The sequence below is a fragment of the Eublepharis macularius genome, chromosome 14 (assembly GCF_028583425.1).
Source record: "Eublepharis macularius isolate TG4126 chromosome 14, MPM_Emac_v1.0, whole genome shotgun sequence".
Classification (NCBI taxonomy): Eukaryota; Metazoa; Chordata; class Lepidosauria; order Squamata; family Eublepharidae; genus Eublepharis; species Eublepharis macularius.
The window spans coordinates 34,368,055-34,389,595 of NC_072803.1; the positions used below are offsets into that span (position 1 = coordinate 34,368,055).

Here is a 21,541-nt window from a genome sequence, read left to right on the forward strand (position 1 = left end):
GTGTATATGCCACAAGAGACGTAAAACTTAAGTCACTGCACATGAACCTGCATTACACCATGTCGGATCATTGGTCTGTCAAGGGCCATTTTCGCACTACTAACCTGCTTCCGTAACATTGTGCAACGTTGCGCAAAACCCACGGAAGATAGCGTCTTCTCACGAGTTTTGCGCAACATTGCGCAAAACTCTCACAAGAAGACGCTATCTTCCACGTTTTTTGCGCAACATTGCAGAAGCAGGTTAGTAGTGTGAAAACGGCCATAGTCTTGATTGCCAGTATTGTCTACTCTGACTGGCAGCTGCCAGCAGCTCTCCAGCATGTCAAGTTTCAGTTTTTCAAATCATCTACTCCCTGGGACCTTTGGCATGCAAAGCAGATACTCAGCTACTGAGCCACAGCCTTTTCCTGCCTGCCTGCCTCTTTTCTTTCTTGGAACTGCTAGGATAATGCAGCACCTGACGTGACATCATGGTACACTGTTTTCTCCCCTACTTTGCTGTATATATCATTGGCTGGACCAAGAGGCGTGGAAATGGAAAGTGGAACGACGTCACATCATGCTTTCCATTCTATTAAGCATCACGAGGCGGAGCGGGGAAAGAAAGACCTGTGCAGCAGCCACCGTCGTTCTGGGCCTCTTGTAGTGTCTCCTTTGCCCTAAGAAAAGGCATGACATTGTGCAGCTCTGACACCTCAGCAGTTTGTTCTCTGAATGGCAGGCTTCGGTTGAAGATGGAGGACACCTGGTGGGCCTTTGGATGTACTACTACTAACCTCGGCATCCCTTGAGAAAGGCTCTTCAGCCACAGAAAGTAATTTCACCCACTGTAGGATTTATTCAGTCCTTCCCCCCCAGCATGCTGCTTTATCAGCTTATTTTATTTTTCTTCATTTATACCTTGCCTTTTGCCCTAAGGGGGGGCTAAACGCGGCTTACATCATTCTCCTCTCCTCCATATGTCCCCCTCATAGCAACCCTGCAAGGTAGAGTCAGGCTGAGACTGTGACAGGTCCAAGGTTACCTAGTGAGCTTCCATGGCAGAGTAGGGAATCAGACCCTGGTCACTCAGAGCGATGAAGTCTGACTCGAAGTCTCAGTCTTTGTGAATTCTGGCATCCCCTCCTAAGCCATGATGCCCCAAGCATAACTGACACCAACCATCAGTTCTATATGTGCATGCCACAGGGATCCTTCTCCACAGGAAGAGTCACAGTTTCCACGCCTGCTACTGCGTCTATAGGCAAATGCTCCTCCATTTGGGTCAGGGGTCCTTTGAGGCAGTGGCTGCAATGCCAGGCCACCTCAGTAGATGGGTGGGAAAACATTTCTGCAACATCATCTTCCTCCAGGGAGTGTCATTCCCCACCCCTGGCGACCCATGGCAAAGCATGGCTTCCCGCCTCTGCTAGAAAACTTCACCCCTCTTGCAGCTCTTGTCCAGGCCATGTCAGTTTCCTAAAGGGCACACAATCCACTGAGAATCTCTCCAGAGCAAGCCATTGAATTAAATTGGAGCTGCACCACCATAGTAATCATAGCCTTTGTGCAGCTAATGATACACACGAGGAAACAAAAAGGCAAAGATTTAAGAGGTTTATTGCAGCCCTGTAATTTAAAAATATTCACACAAGTTACACTTCAAAAATCAAAGCCCAGTAGTTTCAAATCTTACAATACAAACAGCTGAGGATAAAGGAGAAAGGCCACCATTCTCAGTAAAGAATTCAGGAAATGGCCAAAATATCCAGGCCATTTCCACACTGTAAGCAGAAGTTCAAATGGCTACCAGTAAGTGTAATGGTGGAGAGGGGAATCACTAAATGAGATTTTAAAAATTGAGCTGGAGCATGGTTTTCATGATACTTCGCATATTATTTAGCTTGTGTTTCTTTGCAGCCCAGATTCTTACATCAATGTTCTTTGCCTGATTATTGAACAATGAAAACGCTATATAGATGCTAAGTATATTCTTACTACTGAATTTTCCACTCCCAATATTATGCACTGCTGGAAGTACTTATCTGCCTGTTGCAATAATTTATTTTGTAACAGTCTGTCCGGTATTGATTAAAAACCAAAGAAGATATTGATTCTTTTGGTCAAATAAATGCATTGTCCTATAATTTGCTCTCATATGTTGCAGTTCAAACCGAACATCATTGGTTGCAGCGTATGAACTGGCTCAGTCGCCTTGGAAACATCTGGTCAATGTTGGATGCAGGATGCTGGACCAGATGAGATCTGAGTCAGCAAGGCTTCTTGCATTGTCTTCTCTTACTAGTTGTACCTTGGTATTTGTGCACATGCAGTGACATATTCATAGCCTTTGCATTCAAAATGATGAAACCTCACAACTTCTAGAAACTCAGGATATCTGAGGGCCCGCCTCTTTCTATATGAGCCTACCAGCCCCAGCAATAGGCACAGAGAGTAGTGCTTTCTACTGTCTAATAAAAATTGTGATGATAACAAAAAGGACATTTTCAGTGGTGGCACTCCCCTGGGGAACAGCATGCTCAAGACAATGAGGAAGGCAGCCTCATTGACTGGATTTCACAGAGGCTACAAAGCCTACATTTTAATCTCTAATGGGAGGAGTGATGATTTTTATGACAGGTGTTTTAATGTAGAGGTGTACTATTATTTATTTCATTGATACCATGCCTTTTCCCCCACAGGGACCTCAAAGAGATTTACATCATTCTCCTCTTCTCCATTTTATTTTCACAACAACTCTGTGAGGTGGGTTACTACATCCAATGGTCCATTGAAGTCACTGGACTTAGAAGAGTCTAGCTACTTAGAACTGCATTGTGAATGTGCGCCTAGAAGCTAAAATATCAATGCCTTTCAATGGTGCATGTGAGAGGAGAATGCTGTGGCTCAGAGCAGAGTACACACTTTGTATCTGAAGGTCCCAAGTTCAAGCCGTGTGTGTTAGGTGAGTTCATGTGCATGTTTAATGTAGGAAAAAAACCCACATCTATTTTTCTTGGGGGGGGGGGAGAAAAAAACACCTGAGTTTTTTCTGAGTCAGTTTATGTGAGAGAAATGCAGATCTATTTTCAGAAGAAAAATAATCTCTATGTAATATAACATAGCCAAACAAGATGTAGTATCAATATACTGAAACTGATATTAACTAAAATGTATAATTAATTGGCTATACTTTAATGTTTTATAAATGTTTTTAAAAAGAGCATAACATAACTTTCCTGTAGCTGGACAAAACTGATGCATGGAAAAGGGAAATGCTTTAAACTTTGCCATCCATGCCAACAACATCCCTTTAACTGATGAAGTTCATTCCTTTCAACCCCAGGGGAATACCACAGGTCAAGCATTCTCGGCTAATTGACTCTGGAGGGATAGCTGGAAATAGCATTAATTCTGCAAGATATCAGGATACCCCAACACCAAGCTCCAACACTTTGGCTTTACGTTGAACCTGCCAGGGAGGAGAAGAGTTCAGTGTCCGGTACCAGGGACAAAGTCCCTCCTCAGGTAGGGCTGGTCTCCAGGCACTGCCTCACGGCTTTACAGGAAACAACAAGCGAGTCTGTTCCTTGGCAGAGGTAGTGCCATCGATCAGCACAAGTGGACGCTCCATGTAGCTCTGGATGATGCTGGATATGTTGTCAAAGAGCTGGCAAGAGACAGAACAGAATGGGATGGGTGGGAGCATGGACAACACAGACTACCTGGCTAACCTCTTTCCTTTGCTCAGCAACCCACTTTCCTAGTTTTGAGATTTGTTTCCCTAAAATCATGGCTCTAGTCATAAGGCAAAGCAAGATGGCTGAGGAATTCTGGGATCCATTAAGGGTGATCAAGAGGGAGGCAGAGAGCTCTGGCCCAAAGAGTACAATCTACCAGGTAGCAGGGCTGAATCCATACTTAGGCTCAACCACAGCATTGACTTTCAGTGCTAAGATTTAACCATGGAACATACAAAGTGAGAACAGAAGTGCCAAGTGTGAGAACTTCACCTCTAAATAACTATAGCTGAGGAAAGGGTGTCCAGACAAGAGTAAGCAATTTCAGACACTCTTGAGCCCCTGAGCTGTCTTTCTAGAAATAAAACACTGCAGAGAAATCCCCTGCACTGAGCTCTCCCTGCTGAATTGTTTGCATTATTTATTTATTTACTCTTGTATTCCACTCACCCTGAAAAACAGGCTCAGAGCAGATCACATCAAAAATATAAAGCAGGCAGCATAATAATAAAAAAAAAACTTTCAGGAAAAACACTGCAGTATTCCTATTGCTCAATCTCTCAATATGCAAAAACCCATGGGGTGGGTCAAATATTTGCATATTTCATTTATACCAGTCGCAAAAATGCAGTTTTATTTAATAGGTGCAGAATTTGGATTACTTTTGCTTGGAGATTTCTAGTTTTTCTTTTTCACACAGAACATATATGTCTCTGTAGAGAAGACCCTTACTCCCTACAGGGGCTCTGGTACTCACCTCCTCTTGGCTCTTGCCATCCTTGCCAAGAGTGTATTGGTGGCTGCTCTCCAAGTAGCGGATGGGAATATTGTAGACACGTTTTTTGTACAGCACAACCAAAGTGTAGGGCTGATTCCAACCATGTCCTGAGCTTCGTCTCACCATGTAGGCACTGTCCTGCCATGGAGGAAAAGGAGGAGAGGAACAATGTTAAGAGAAGAAAGAGGGGCTCCAAGGGATCACGCATCAATGGGGCTCCAGTACTATAAATAAGGCACAAATTGAATGCCACCACATAAAGTGTAACCAGTGCCAGACAGACGACCACAGAGACATAATGAGGGGAAGGGGGAGGACAACTTCAGCTCCTCCTTTCCACATTGGGGTTTTGCTCCACGAATTAACATTTTGTAATGTTTTCCAAGGAAGCTTACAACAAACTTTAAACTAAAGCCATACTAAAAATGCAACACAAGCAAGTAAAAACAAGTGTTACAAACTTGAGATAACACCTGCTCTGACAGATCCATCAATGTAGGGCTAGTTGAATTGATCTAGGGAAGGAGATCCAGAAACTATGGTGCCACCATAGATAAGATCCTGTCCTGGGAAGCTACTTACCTACCTCGCCTCACAAAATGGGGCAAAAACCCAGAGACAAAATGAGGCAAAGCCCTTCAGGCCAGCTCTCTAATGGGAACGTCTCACAAAGGATGGTTCATCTGGAAGTAGGGCCTCCTTCAGATACTCTAGTCCCAGATCACTTAGAGATTTTGAGGTCAGAACCACAGCTTTGTCCTATGCCAACTTTCAAATGAGAACTAGGAATTCAAGGATGTGCGTCACTCTGCTCTTTCCTTAGTTCTGTGTCTGACATTACTGTCTTGGGCATTGTGAAATTTCAGGGCCCAAACAGAACTTCATGTTCCCAACTCCCATCCTCAGCAATGCTTTGTCTCACTTTCACACCCACAGCCACTATAACTACTATTCCCAAATTCCCAGAATTTTCCTCCTCCTAATCCTTGGCACAGCCACTATGACTATTGTTCCCAAATTCCCGAAACTTTCCTCCTCCTAATCCTTGGCACAAACACTATGACTATTGTTTCTAAATTAAAAAACTTTCCTCCTCCTAATCCTTGGCCAAACAAACTCATCTGCTTGAAAATCTAAGACTTTGAAGGTCTTTCCCTCCCATACATACCCTTTTCTTGACAAGATTTTGGAGAGATGGGGCAAAATATTTTAAATCCATGACATGAATTATACATTCCATCTCCAGAATGTGAAAATAATTCAGACTGGATTGATCTCTGATCCAAATGTCACACCCCCTCACACCACTTGCCACATGGTACAATTCACTGGCTACCCCCACCCCTGCAGCTCCTGTTTATATCAGAGGTGTTTTGCCAGAGAACGTATTTGTAGATTGTTCCCTGTACGCCCGATCTGTGCCTCCTGTTCTGTCCTCAGAAATCTGTCCCACGGGTCATCTCATTTTGCCTCATGGCAGGGCCTTCTCTGACTTAGAGTCTTTTAACACAGAGGTTCTGTAACTGGGGTGTTGAACTGCAGCTTTTTTTCCTCTGAGCTTCCTCACTTCATAGTTTTCTATTTGTTGTCTCTCTGTGCTTTACTCATTGATTTGAGAAAGCACAGAAAATGACGATGAAAACATGGAAAGGCAACCAACAGAAAATTATGAAGCGAGGAAGCTCAGAGAAGAAATGCTGCAGTTCAGCATCCCAAAAGCAGGAAAATCTGTGTGTGAAAAGACCCCTCATAACATGCAGGAATCCAGATTTCCAAAAATTCAGATGCTGCTGCTAGATCCCAGATGTGGTCTGATCTAGCCAGTTGAGTGGGAAGGACAAGCTGATCATAGAATCACAGAACTGGAAAGAACCCCAAGGGTCATCTAGGGTCCTGCACATGCAGGAAATTCACAGCTCCCCCCTCCCTTTCCCAGTGACCCCAGAGGAAAGCAAAAAATCTCCAGGATCCCTGGCCAATCTGGCCTGGAGAAAAATTCCTCCCTGACCCAAAGTGGCAATTGGCATTACTCTGGGCACATAAGAAAGAGCCATAAGAGCTGAGCACCAGCACATCCCTCCATGCGCTCCTTTCCAGCTGCAAAATATAAGGAGAAATCAATGTGCATATTCCTAGAACAGCAACTGTTTTATGGCCATCAAGCAGGGCAATTTTGGAGCACACATCCATACCTTATTACATTGGAGGAGGGCAGCCTCTGCTGTGTGCCGATCACAGCTGCCTGCGTACCAGGCCTTGTTCTGTATACTAGAATCCTGTGGAGATGGATGGAATACAGGAGTCAATACAGGGTACACCTAAATCAATGGGCCACATGGAGCAAACTGATGCTTCTAGTTAATGAAATTCCTCCATGACTCAAAACCAACATCAGATTTCAGAAGAGGACAAGATTACCCCCCAAGCTTGCAGGTTTGGCCCTGCCAAGTGCATGCCTTTGATGGGGACCACAGAGTGGCCCCTCTGAGTTCCTTGGGGAAACAGCAGGACAAAAGAGTAAATTAAACTGAAAGCAAAGCTCAAAAGGCTCATTCTGGAATGCTTAAAATATTAAATTGCCAATTTAAAACAACAACACCCCCCTCAATGTATTTGGGAGGTCTTGTTTCCATTGCTGGGTGAGGAGATGCCTCAGGCCATAGCTCCAACGGGTCTTCCATTATGGTTTCATTTTACTGGTACTGCTCCTGATCATTTGCTGTATAAGTATAAAGGATGGTGTAGGGAGAGAGAGTTCTCTCGTGCTCCTCACAAGTAAACCCTGTTTTTCCTAATAGGATGAGCAATACCTAGACAATTTAATCAGTTGAGGGACTCTTAAAAGCATGGTGCTGCTGTCAGGAAATAAGGGAATTACCCTATGTCCCTTTATAGCACTTTCCATCCTCCTATACAAGTTCTCTCCTTTTTAACTTAAGTTGTTAAAAAAAATTAGTAGTAAAAGCAGGGAACCCCCAGGCAAGGGGTTTGTGCTCACCTCTGGTAGGGATCCACTCTTCAGACACTCTCCTGAAAGAAAGAGGACACACTGCAAGGTTTTAGTGGCACAATAATGATCTGCTAAGCACTTGAGCATATTTGCACATGTATCTCACTAGCACCTCGGCTCAGGATAGAACTTGCAGAAAACACAGGACTGCAGATGACATTTATAGAGAAGAATCCACAAGGAGGAGGGAGTGGTGCTTCCCTACCACCCACTGATCTCCTGTTTTTCCCCCAGTCATGCTCCAAGTCTGGAGGGAAAATGGCCCAGGAGGGGGCCTATTGCAGTTGGTGAGCAAAAGGATAAGCCAGTTCTCATTTCCTGCAGATGTTGTTGTGACCTTTAGAGGGCAGGGGAGAAGCGGCAGGAGGCCTTCACCTGGCCCTTTTATGATCACTTTTTACTTGTTTTCTCCCAGCCATCCTGCAAAACAGAAGCAAGCCCAGCTGAAAGGGAAATGAATGGAGGAGATTGCACTGGAGGGGGATGGAAGGGACCATGCATCCCCTCCATCTTGTTAATCTGTGAGTGTACATGTGTGTACACGCACACCCCTTTTCACATCAGGTTGCCCACTAAAGGTTTGAGAAAGCAGATTTGCTTTCAGTATGCCACAGGATGTTTTGGATCAGGAAGTGAGATGGGAATAGCAATAAGGGACAGGGTGGGCTCAACATCTAGCTTGAGGTGCACTGACACAGGTTGGAGAGAGAGATGGGATGTGGAGAGGCTACAGCAGGGCAAAAGCCACTCTTCTCCCCCAAATTGTATAAGAGGCAATGGGTTGAAGGTAGATGCTTCACAGCGTGACCCTTACCCTGAGGTGAATTCTCTGCAAGGCCCTGGAAAGGACAGAAAGTTTTCAGTTCCGGGCGTTATGAGTTACACATCTCTACCCATCTCCCTCATAAAGCTCTCCCCTTCCCCAGCACCTGGCTGTATAGCACAACAATGCACAACTTGCAACCCACAAAGCTAAACGCAGCCTTGTGTGTGTCCCATTGAAGGCTTGATAAACCTTTTGATTTGATTGCCTACTTGAGATGACAAACATATTGAGTTCTGGGGAGGGAAGGAGGGGGAATGCCAAACACCTGGCAGGCCACAGTATGTGGCTGTTTGGTCACAAGTTGAACAAGCCAGAATGGGGAGGGGGGGACTCACAAAACACCTCCACACCAAACAGAAGCACCTAGAATCACATCCACAAATGCCCAACGACACAGACCTTCCTAGTGATCGCCTCATCCCTCCATCAAGCACCACACAATGCTCCCTCTACTGCTTACTCACCGGTTGGGGTCCAGGCTGGGAGATATTTGTCCTAATGTTAGAGAGAGAGAGAAAGAAAGAATGGGACTAGGATGGGGGTGAGTGAGAGAGCCCTGCGATGTGTAGATTTTGAGCCCATCTGGGAACATAGGCCTAGGGTTGCTTCCACAACAAAGTTTTGTTCTGGTTTGGCATCCAAGCCAAAGATTTCTTGGAGCATCAACACAGCAGCATCCCCTAACTATCCACTTTCCCGGTTTTCCCTGCTTTGCTCTAATCTTTCTGAAACTTGGTTTGATACTATCTTTTTGGAAAGAGTGCAGTCAAAACACATTTGCACACATGGGAAGGTTTGCATTTTTAAAGATCCCTCCCACATCGTCACCATTTTCCTTGCCTCCACACCCTCCCTCAGAGCCACCACTTCATGCACACTGCAGTATGCCTTTTTCAGCTTTGGGGAAAAAAAGGTAATTGCTTGATCACTACATAGCATTATAACAATAACAGTCTACTGCCATAATCTATTATTCCCCCTGAATTCATTAAAACAAGTGTCTAGCCCTTTCTGTTGCAGACAGATAACATTTCCCTTTATATCTGTGCATTTAAAAGGGGGATCTAGCCCATCTTAAACAACCCACCTAGGGAGATTGGATGCCCATAAGCAGTATGTCTGATCATCTAAATTGCAGCTCCTCAAATACCTGTTTTAAAGAATGTATAGTCTTTCCTTCCCTCCTACTCCGGCTTTGAATGTATGTGTGCGTATAGGAGAAAGATACTCACATGGGTTGCTTCAAAGGGCGAGTGGAGCTTGGACAGGGAAGCACTCTGCAGGGTACTGGTACTGTAAGGAAACAGAAAGAAGATCAGACCAAGGAGAAAGGTGGTAGGAGGGACTCTCTTTACGAGTTTAGGATTGGTTAATTTCAGATGAACACAAACACCTCCCAGAGAATGGTCTGAAAGCATGATGCAGCCACCCACTAAGGCGATCTAGAAGAGAGACTGTCTAGGAACTTGGTGTGTGTTGCCCTGTGTTCTATGGAAGAAGGTAAAGGTAAAGATAGTCCCCCTGTGCAAGCACTGAGTCATTACTGATCAATGGGGGACATCACATCATGACCAGGGTCGGGGACAGAGGGTGGCGCTCGGGGGAGATCTATCGCCCCGTCACCCTTTGGTGTGCGGGGTTCCCCAAGGGGCGATACTCTCCCCGATGTTATTTAACATCTACATGCGCCCCCTCACCCAGTTGGTGCGGAGGTTTGGGCTGGGCTGTCATCAATACGCGGATGACACCCAGCTTTTTCTGTTGATGGACGGCCGGCCACACACGGCCCCAGACAATCTGGCTACAGCTCTACACTACTCACCTTCAATCGGAATGCTGCAGAACGTTGCGAACAAAACCCAGAGGATCGCATTTTATCGTGCGAGTTTTGCGCGATGTCGCACAAAACTCGCGTGTGAAAACGCTATCTTCCGCAGTTTTTTCGCAACGTTCTGCGGTGTCCCGATTGAAGGTGAGTAGTGTGGAAACGGCCTAGGTATATACTTATTTCATTTATATCTTGCCCAGTGGCACAGAGTGGTAAGCTGCAGTACTGCAGCCCAGGGTCTGCTCATGGCCTGAGTTTGATCCTGGCGGGAGCCGGGTTCAGATAGCCAGCTCAAGGTTGACCTGGAGGCTGTGACGGCATGGTTGAAACAGAGCAGGCTGAAATTGAACCCAGTGAAGACGGAGGTCCTGCAGCTGGGACGGGGGCTGTCAGATGTTGGGATCCAGCTCCCTGCCCTGGATGGGACACCACTGGCAACTTTGCCAGTGGTGAAGAGTCTGGGCGTGTTCCTGGATGCCTCCGTATCGATGGAGGCCCAGGTCACGGCGGTTGCCAAGTCTGCATTTTTCCATCTTCGTCAGATCAAGCAACTTGCTCCCTACCTGATGCCCCAGGACCTGGCTACAGTGATCCATGCAACGGTCACCTCCAGGCTAGATTACTGTAACTCACTCTACGCTGGGCTACCTCTCAGCCTGATCCGAAAACTACAACTGGTCCAGAATGTGGCAGCGCGGGTCCTGACTGGTATATCTTACCAGTCACATATCACACCTGTCCTGCGCCAGCTGCACTGGCTTCCGGTTGAATTCCGAATCAGGTTCAAGGTGTTGGTTCTTACCTTTAAAGCCCTGAGCGGGTTGGGACTGGCATATCTTCGGGACTGCCTCTCCCTGTACATTCCCCGGAGACCGCTTCGATCAGCGGATAAATGTTTACTGGTGGTCCCCGGCCTTAAGGAAGCCCGCCTCGTTTCAAGCAGGGCCAGGGCCTTTTCAGTCCTGGCCCCAGCCTGGTGGAATGCTCTGTCAATGGAGACCCAGGCCCAGCGGGACATATTATCGTTCCGCCGGGCCTGTAAGACAGAGCTGTTCTGCCAGGCGTTCAGTGGTTGAAGGGGGCGGTGCCATGTCGGCCTCCCACCTTTGGGGTGGGGGAGGGTCCTCCCCACCATTGCACTTGGTTAATTGATTTCATTATTGTTTTGTATATTGATTTTAGTATTGTTGTTTTCTTGTTTTATCGATTTTAAACTGTTCACTGCCCAGAGCCCCTGGGATGGGCGGTATATAAATTGAAATATAAATAAATAAAATAAATGACATTTTCTTGGCAGACTTTTTACGGGGTGGTTTGCCATTGCCTTCCGCAGTCATCTACACTTTACTCCCAGGAAACTGGGTACTCATTTTATCGACCTCGGAAGGATGGAAGGCTGAGAGCCAAGCCACAAGTGACGCCTTACACAGGTTGGACACTTGTCAGCTTACCTCAAGTTTTGATGGGAAATGTAGGCGTCCTGGTTTTACAGCTTGGCTCTCCATTACAGCTGCAAGACCAGGATGCCTACATTTCCCATCAAAACTTGAGGGAAGCTGACAAGTGTCCAACCTGTGTCAGGCGTCACTTGTGGCTTGGCTCTGAGTCAACCTTGAGCTGGCTATCTGAACCCGGCTCCCGTGAGGATCGAACTCAGGCCGTGAGCAGAGCCTGGGCTGCAGTACTGCAGCTTACCACTCTGCGCCACTGAGCAAGATATAAATGAAATAAGTATACACCTGGGCCGTTTCCACACTACCCACCTTCAATCGGAACACCGCAGAACGTTGTGAAAAAACTGCGGAAGATAGCGTTTTCTCACGCGAGTTTTGTGCGACATCGCGCAAAACTCACACGATAAAACGCGATCTTCCGGGTTTTGTTCGCAACGTTCTGCAGCATTCCGATTGAAGGTGAGTAGTGTGGAAACGGCCCTAGCATCATCAGTGGTACAGCAACACACCAGCAGAGGACGAGAGATTCCAGAGGAAGAAGACTCACCTGTGCTGGGCTCACATACCAAGTAGATGGAGTCCTCCTGCGAAAGGGAGAGAAATCTTAGATCCCTGAGAAGCCCACAACTTGCTTCCAGTGACTTCTTGTGTCCAGCCACTACTAAGAGAACATATTCTGCTGCAAATGATAACAAGGAGCAAATGCTCCTTATGAATTGAATGCACCAGTGCTTAATGGGATCTTAGTTACCTCGGCATCTTTCAGGGCTGGGAAAAGATCTGCAAAGAGATGCAAAGATTGGCAAGAATCAGCAGCCAAGAACTAGTCCACTCCTCCTCTGAACATAGCAAGTCCCTCTACTCACTGCTGTATGTGGATTCAAAATAATGTAGGACTTTACATAGGCAATGATTCCAAGAAAGCACACAAGCTGTGTTACAGATGCAGTTTCTTGAAAATCCCAGGACTTGTTTTAAAAATCAAGTTTATTGTTCATATGGTTACAGAGACGCTTAAAAGTATGTGGGCAATTCATGCCAAAATCACAGAAGGTCACTTTCCATGACTAATAAAACCAGAACCAGTTATGCAACTTCAGATAAATCGTGCACTTATGTTAAATTTGCATCATTTATATTACAAAAAAAGAGTTCAGGGTTACTGTAGTGCATTTTAAGTACACTGCAGTGCTTTTAAGGACACTGAAGAGGAAAGTGCTTCATTGATAAATGAGGGAACAAGTTTTAGAAGAGATATGGGTTGGCCAAAAAGGATAGCAGCGTCTAGGAGGGAGGGAGGGAAGGAATAAAGGGAAGACAGAAATGATGGGAAAGGATTTGAAAGAAAGGTTAATGTTAGGAGTGATTGAGGTTTTGACTGTATTGAATTATATGCAACACAATGCACATTTTTGTAGGCTGCTCTCAACTTTCTAGATAGGGCAGGATTTTAAAAAATACAAGTTTTATAGTAAGGGCATCGACTATATGCATAATTGCAATGCAAACTGATTACGGAGCATTGGCTGGGAAGGAGGGTAATGCAGTTTTCCCCAAGAGAGTTTGCCAGTCATGGAGAATCACTGCACAGTAGTGGGACAGATCATGGTTTGGCAAATTAGTTTGGCTGCAAGCTTTGATCTACATTGTATTGTGCTTGTAGAAGTGAACCCCTGAAACCGATTGGCTGAGCTGGTGGGATGGGTACAAAACATTCATAATCATCCCAGCTGCTAAGGGAACAAAACTGTCAGCCTCTGAGAGGGACAGAAAAGTGATCTGTTCGTCTGGGATTAAAAACTGGTACAGGCACCAAAGAAAGGAGCAGCATTGTGGAACAGGCTGTGGAAGAAGCCTCAAAAAATAGGGAAGCTAAAGGGGAGGGAACCTTCAGGCAAGATTATTAAAGAAAGCATGTAGAGAAGCTGAGTGAATTGAAAGGCACGAGATAAAATGGAGGGAAAGCACAGAGATATTTTTAAGTAATTCCATGGCTGCAGGCTTGTAAGCAGATTTTCAAAAAAGTTTAACCACTGAAATCTTTTAACTCATTCAAATTTGCCCTGTGATTATTTAACCACAGTCCAAATACATTACTACTATGTACCTTTGTTTGTGGAAGTTTTCATTTGTTGCCCAGGGGGACTCAGGACGGGCAGGGATACCCTACGGGCAGAGAGAGGAAGAGGAGGAGGTGGGGGAGGTTTCATCTTTCCTGCTTTCCGAGCTGGAAAGAAAAAATAAACTGCATTAGGATGTAGGAGGCCAAGCATTAGAGATAATGGGAAGTATCAAACATAAAGAGGGGCATCCTAGGGAGAACCCATTTCTGTCACAAAACTGTCAAATCTGTTCGGTGCTGTACAGGACCTCATCTTCTTTATAGAAGCCAGGTAAGGTTAGGGATTTCACAAGACCTGGCTGACTTTTAAAAGCATTGGTCTTTGAGGAGAAAGTTCCACTAAGCATGTGCAAGAAGTTTTTTCTTTATGAGGGGAACCAGCACTATTTGTAAAAGTCTCAGAGGAAAAGGACAAGAATTTGCTCAAAAATAAACACCAGCACAAAGATAATCTGAGCATGTTTCTTGCTTTATATCACTATGGCCTGGCCTTTGGCAGTAATGGGTAAATTATGGCTTGGGGGGTAGATAAGGCTAATTGTCAACCCTAGAATCTACAGAGGCTCAGGGTTCATCAGTCTGACAGAATCCACTTATAAATTCAGCAGACTCAAGGTAAAACTTTTCCTGGAATATGTCATTTTGGGGCTGCAAGTTGGAAATCAAATACCCACCCTTCTTAGAGAGAAAAAATCCTCTAGCAAACAGAAAGTCAAGTAGAATTCTAGGTTGAATCCTTCTCCTGATATGCTAGACTTGTATATGCAAGGAATGTTTTAGACAGAGGAAGGGTTTTAACATTTTATTCTCCACCTGCAGCTAGGGAATTCTGATTCTCAAAAGCTGATATGCTGGAAATCTAGTTGGTTTTTAAGGAGCTACTGAACCCAAATCTAGCTCTTCTACAGACCAACACAACTATCCACCTGAAACGTTTAAACTGCTCTCTAGCTGGGCCTTTAATACCAGTTTACTCTGAAACAAATACCAGGTGGTATTATTTATCTCCCCGCTATGAAAAACTGCAACTGCCCCTTTTCACACATTAAGCCTTTATTAAAAGGACAGGACATTTTTCTCCAGGCCAGCCAGCCACTGTATCTGCAGCCTTAAAGTGGTATGAGCTGGAAAATCTTCATTGCTTGGTAAAGCAGTTCTCCTCTTTACCCTCTGCTTCGTATCAGAGCCCTACGTTCTCACTCCATCTAGTGCTCAACGGCCGCTATTGCAGACAACTCTAACATCCTCCATCCATGAACTCGACATATTACCATGGAAACTCACCAGCCTGAGGCCCAAGCTACACTGATGTTGAACTTTCATGAGCAGAACTCCTCGTGTAATCTGGACCTTTCAAAAACAAATGTCACCCCTCCCGTGCTGCTAAACTGTGGTGTTAACAACCCCCCCCCCCAGCCTATTTCTTTGGTTGCTTTAAACCATAGGCAGGAATGGGAGACAGGGGTTCTCCCCCTAAAGGGGCTTAAAGTAGCCTAGGCATTTTCAGTTGGGAAAATAGGACTGGAAGGAAATGGGCCCTTCTAGGGTTGCTAGTCTCCAGGTGGTGGCTGGAGATCTCCTGGAACTGCAACTGGTCTCCGGGTGGCAAAAATCAGTTCACCTGGAGAAAATGGTTGACTTGGAAGCTGGATTATATGGCTTTATACCCCACTAACGTTGCTCCCTCCCCAAACCCTGCCCTCCTCAGGCTCCACCCCCCCCCATCTCCAGAAATTTCCCAATGTGGACCTGGCAATCCTGCTAGTGTTCCATTCTATTTCTGTCATATGGCAATAACGATAACTAGGGTTGCCAGCTCCTGGTTGGGAAATTCCTGGAGATTTAGGGGGTGGAGCCTGGAAAGGGTGGGGTTTGGGAGGGAGAGGGATTTCAGCTGGCTATAATGCCATAGAGCCCACCTTCCAAGACAGCCATTTTCTCCAGGGGAACCGATCTCTGTCACCTGGAGATCAGTTGTAATTCCGGGAGATCTCCAGCCACCACCTGGGGGCTGGCAACCCTACTATGGTACAACAGCATATGGGGTATTTATTCTGTGGTCTTAATGGGACTTGGTGCTATAAAAATGCTATGAAGATTTGATCATGGCTCCTATTGTTTTGCTTATATCAACCCTATGTCACAAAATGAGTGCTCACTTTCACAGAGTGACTTGGGCTCTGGCACAGACATGTTCAAAGACTAAATTCATATTTGTTGAGGCTTGCCTATCATTGCCACAGTTTTTTCTCAGCCTGAACATCTATGGCCCAAAGGGAGAAATTGTTATACTTTTTTCCAAGCTGGCCTTAAAAAAATAAGCAAATCATATCTTCATCCGTCAATTTGCCCAGTCACTAGCCCCTTCCTCTCACCTTTCTCTATTACCAGGAGCCTGGGCATCTCTTCCTCATTGCCACCCTCTGCCCCATGCTTTGACAAGTTCTGCAAGGCATGAAAGGTAATGGGTTATTAATAAAGAAGTGAAACGTTTTATGGTTTGTGTACTTTCTGGACTAGCTTTTTATATTACATCCCACCACCTTTATTTTCTGATATGAATTTGACAGAACTTTGATTAAAAATACATTGCATCATTGATTAGGTTGGCACATATTATTCTGCAGGATATAAATTGGTGATTTTGTGATCTACTGTCCCTCGGTATTCGGGAATGTTTAAATTGATTCCCATCGATGTAAAAGCAAGTGTGATAAGAAGAATATTCTCTAAGCTAATGTTGCAAAAGAAGAGACCCATCAGTTAAAAGATCCTTTGAAAATCCTGATGGCTTGACTCCCAATCCAATGGCCTTTTGATTGTGACTGCATTGTTATGTAACCCTCACCACAGTAGCCTTGCTTACCAATGACAGTGAACACATGTACACTCTGTATACAGCATACACTTGAGTAATTCTCATGTTATATTCAAGGCATGTACAGCTGAATGTGTGATTGAAACCCCAAATAGGGGAGGGCCTATGGCTCAGTAGTAGAGCATCTGATTGGCATGCAGAAAGTCCAGTGTTCTGTCCCAGCCTCTCCAGTTTAAACGGGTCAGGCAGTAGGTGATATGAGAAACCTCTGCTGGAGACCCAGGCCGGAGAGAAAAGGAAACTCAGAGCAGATAATACTGACACTGGACCAATGGCCTCATTCAGTATAAGGCAGCTTCATGTGCATTATCCAGGTGATGCCCCCTCGTTTCATTTATAAAGAGAATGCACATTGGTTCTATTTTACAAACAGGTACATGTAGGTTGTACGTGTATTCACTGTAACATGTGAACAGAGCTACAGAGTACACTTTTTCCAGCTTAAATAAACTTTATTAAAACAGAAAAATTGTATAACTGCTTAAAAATAACATACATCAAAACATTGAAAGGTGCTAAATATTAAAGTATACGCAAAAATTACTAATTAATTGAAGAACAATGGGTCAACTAAATTTCCAATCATGGATAGAACTACAGCTAACGATAAATCTACATCATAAAAGTAGGAACTGTTTGGGGTGGGTGAAGTGGAATGTTGCCTCATTTCTTGCTATAAAGTCAATTATAGGTTGCCATGTTTCAGCAAAATCAGAGATATATTGGTCTGACACAATCTGCTTTTGTTGATCTAGATTTTTCTCCATTAAAAATATGTCCCATATCTTCTTATTCAGAGTATGCTTGATAGTTCTTTATGTATGGGTTGAGTAATTCTCATGTTTTAGTCAACACACATATGGCTGAACATGTGATTGAACCCCCACATTTATTTAGGCACTGGTTCTCAGTCTCATTTGTAAACTGAATGTGCGTTGGCTCTTCCATACCAACAGGTATATGCACTTACAAGTAGGATGTACATCCATCCACTATTACATGTGAACAAGGCTATTATCATGATGTAATCTTTACAACAAAATTGGATAGCTTGGTGTTATTAGCTCCATATTACGGATGGGGGCTGCAAGGGAGATTAGCTTGTTTGAGGAGTTCGTGTCAGAATCAGGATTTGAAGCAACTACACCAAACTCGCTTTTTTCTCATCTCTGAAACATATGGCTGAAGTATACTAACATACTGACACTGCTTAAATCAAAATCAGTGCTATTGGACACTCAGTTGTCCTTTTTCACATTTAAGGACATGCTATATGCTCTCAATAAACTCTGCTTTCTACTTTTTGATTCCTTATTTCTGTTCAATGAACAGCCATCTGCTCAGCTTTTTTCCCTCTTATTTTTCCTCTCTCTTCTAGAAATCAGATTCTCTTCCAAATACTTCTGTTCTGCTTTGTTTGTCAGCATGTACCTGCCATTTGCTTTTGGCAGGTTGACCTTTTGGAAGTTTGGCTTCCTGAATATAAGCAAAGATACCTTATTCAGTTACTATCCATACAACATTCCCATTTCTAAGATAGATGGAAGGGCGGGGAAATGGATAGTTGCCCTACCTATCCCCAGTTTACTGCACACTTGAATCTGAGCTGTTATGTATTCATGCAGAAGAGATGAGTCTAAAGGTTACCAGGGCTTTTTTTCCGGGAAAAGAGGTGGTGGAACTCAGGACCGCACAATGACATCACTTTGGGTCAGCAGGAACAAGGGGGGAATTTTTTAAAGTTTAAATCGCCCTTGGCAAAAATGGTCACATGGCTGGTGGCCCCGCCCCCTGATCTCCAGACAGAGGGGAGTTTAGATTGCCCTCTGTGCCGCTCCAGCGGAGTGGAGTGTAATCTAAACTCCCCTCTGTCTGGAGATCAGGGGGCGGGGCCACTGGCCATGTGATCATTTTCAAGAGGTGCCAAAACTCCGTTCCACTGCGTTCCCACTGAAAAAAACCCCTGAGGGTTACCAACTCCATGAAGGGCCCGGAGTTCTCCCAGAATTATGACTGATCTCCAGTTCACAGAGATCAGTTCCTCTGGTATCGGGTAAAAAGGATCAGTTCCTCTGATCCTTTTTACCTGGAGATGCCAGTGACTGAACCTGGGACTAAGATGCACCAAGCTACCGCCCAATTCCAAAATAGGACAATGCAATTCAGCCCAAACCAGTTGAATTCCAGCCAGCTGGCAACTTTCGCCTCACTATAGGTCTTCTGCATACCCAAACATATCACTTACCAGATGGGTCTTGAGCTGTAGAAAATTATTCGGCTCAGAGAACCGCCTCAGGACTGGGCAATCTGGGGATAAGAGAAACAGCCGGAAGGGGTGGCAAAGTTCACAACAGCCACCTGTATCTCCCCCCTCCCAAGCAACTTTCAGCTACATCCCTTCTTTTCCTTGGTCAATCCATCTCACCTTGTCTTCCCAAGTGGTTCCTAATCTGCTGACCTTTAAAAAAAACCCTGAAGAGGCAGCCCTAAATATGTTGTTCCCTGCCTCCCCGACCCCAAATTATAGGAAGGAGCAGTAAAAATTCCAGCAACAAACAAGGTTAGCCCAAAACATTTGTAGCACAAGTTCATATTCCTAGTGAATTGTGCCCCATAGGCCAGACTTGTCTATCTCTCTGCTTTGGGCCTAGTTTACGCATGCAGAATGATACTAAGGAGGTAGAATGGTCCACACCACAGCTTGCTGTTACAAAGGCTCTGCAGATAGAAAACTATTATGGCAAGTAAATGTTTAGAGAATATTTCTCTCTTCTGTGCTACTTTTGTTTGTGTAGAGGTTTTTGGGTATGGAAGCTAGTTCACCTTACTTTGTGGCATGGGCACAGATACAATCCACTGTCTAAAAAAATTCTTCCACCACCCAAATTGTCATCAGCTTCCTGGATTTCTATCCACCCCTTTGCCCTTACCAATATACACATTCTCTGCAGCTTCCTGCGGCTTGGCTGGAGCCAACCTCTTGCTATGGCCTTCACTTGGAGGAACTTCATAAGTATACTGGTCGTTGTCCTCCTCCTCTTCTTCCTCCTCTTCCTCTGTATCAGTGTGAGCCTGAGGAATGTCAGGAACAAACTGGCTGATGCCCAGACTGACTGGCACTCATTTAATGTTGCAGGGATTCTTATCAATATTCCTCAAAAAGAAGATAAGTAATAGCTGCTAAACTTCCCTGAAGGCCTGCTAAACCTGAAATTACTGAACTTTCCAGTGTGCAACACAAGGGAAAAATTGAATGCATTCCAAGATGCACTGTACATGCACATAGTGTAAAACAATGCCATTCTTGGGGGATGGAGGGAGAAGAATCTGTCCAAAACATTTTTGAAGCAAAATGAGCCCATTATACAGCTAGGGCATTTCAAAGGAGGACAGTTTGTAACCATGGGAGGAACCAAATAATTTTGTGAATAGGCATGTAGAGGATGCCATTCCAGGAAACACCAGGAGAACTGAAACTAAGGTGCACTATTTTGAATCCAGTTGTGTCACAGTGTTAGTCTGCATATATTACATTTCCATTGCATCATTTTACAAAGCTTGGGGGGGGGGGGCTCAAGGTTTATTATGGGACAATGCAGCGCTAAAGTGAAACCATACTTCCTCACCGAGACTTCAGCCTAATATGTTTATTTACCACAATTAGGAGTCATGTGTCCACTAAGGGTAGTCCAAGCTGATGTATTACTACTACCATTGGTCAAGTGCTGCAAGTATGGCAGAAAAATTTCTTGAGGAGAGGAATGATTGACTCTTATTTTTGAATAATAAAAAAGGTAAAAGGTAGAGGTAGTCCCCTATGCAAGCACTGAGTCATTACTGACCCATGGGGGACATCGCATCACGATGTTTTCTCGGCAGACTTTTGTTACGGGGTGGTTTGCCATTGCCTTCCCCAGTCATCTACACTTTACCTCCAGCAAACTGGGTACTCAATTTTAGCGACCTCGAAATGATGGAAGGCTGTCAACCTTAAGCTGGCTACCTGAACCCAGCTTCCGTCTGTATCGAACTCAGGTCATGATGAATAGAGCTTGGGCTGCAGTACTGCAGCTTACCACTCTGCGCCACAGGGCTCTTCATTCTGGAATAATACCACAATGGATTCTGTTTCTGAAATCATTAATATGGCTTAAACATCTCACACATTGGCAATGAATGGGAATAGTACCTACAATTTTTTTTTTTTAATGACATCGAGATCTCCGTCTGATCTGAAATAATTACCATTCCTCTATTTATATTCACCAAGGTGCTTCACTCACATGCATATTCTGAAAGGGGGGGAAGAGATCCACCCACTTTCCACCCTAACAATCAGATATATAAGGATGGTAAAAGGTTCTTTTGAAGTAATTAATCTTCACTAAGTGATCTTGAAGTGCACCCTGAATCAGTAGGTGACACAGAATTAAAGAGGCTAGATTCATTGGGGAAGATGTTTAGGGACAATAGAAGCACCGGGAGGCTATGATATAGGAATCAGGGAGATGGTATCTGTGTGCTTAAGACAGCAATAATATAACACAGGAATAACATTGGGGACACGGTTAGGGGTTCAGATTACTTACCGTGTGTTCCAATTTCTCTGAAAACACAAATAGGGATTTGCATGAGTCATTCAATAATTCAAGAGTTCTGGGGGCCATTGCACCAGGGTTTTGCGATGGTGTAAGGGGATGCAGAAAGGTACTTTGATTTGGACACTGAAACCCTGAATCAATACTGAATGCCTGTCTCAGCTTCAGAAGAAGAGATGCATTAATCAAGAAGAAAAGGCAAGACCCAGTTTCTAAGTGTTTCCAAAATTGTCTACAAATTCTAAGTTCTAAAAATCGTTTCAAAAACTGTAGGTATCGGTGCTCAGTCCTTCTGTAAATTTGTGACTTATAATCCATTACATTTA

At 44.5% G+C, this 21,541-nt stretch overlaps 1 protein-coding gene across 1 annotated transcript; it reads right to left on the reverse strand.

The window, feature by feature from the left end:
- Positions 1-2,987: 2,987 nt before the first annotated feature.
- Positions 2,988-18,944, reverse strand: SH2D6 (SH2 domain containing 6). The gene is made up of 12 exons (XM_054998340.1): positions 18,863-18,944; positions 16,115-16,184; positions 13,725-13,844; positions 12,369-12,397; positions 12,165-12,201; positions 9,568-9,628; positions 8,800-8,830; positions 8,324-8,348; positions 7,498-7,529; positions 6,692-6,775; positions 4,479-4,637; positions 2,988-3,651 (listed from the first exon to the last, which is right to left on the reverse strand). The coding sequence occupies exons 2-12, from the start codon at positions 16,140-16,142 to the stop codon at positions 3,535-3,537; spliced, it is 723 nt and encodes a 240-aa protein (XP_054854315.1). The 5' UTR covers positions 16,143-16,184; positions 18,863-18,944; the 3' UTR covers positions 2,988-3,534.
- Between the last annotated feature and the right edge of the window lie 2,597 nt (positions 18,945-21,541).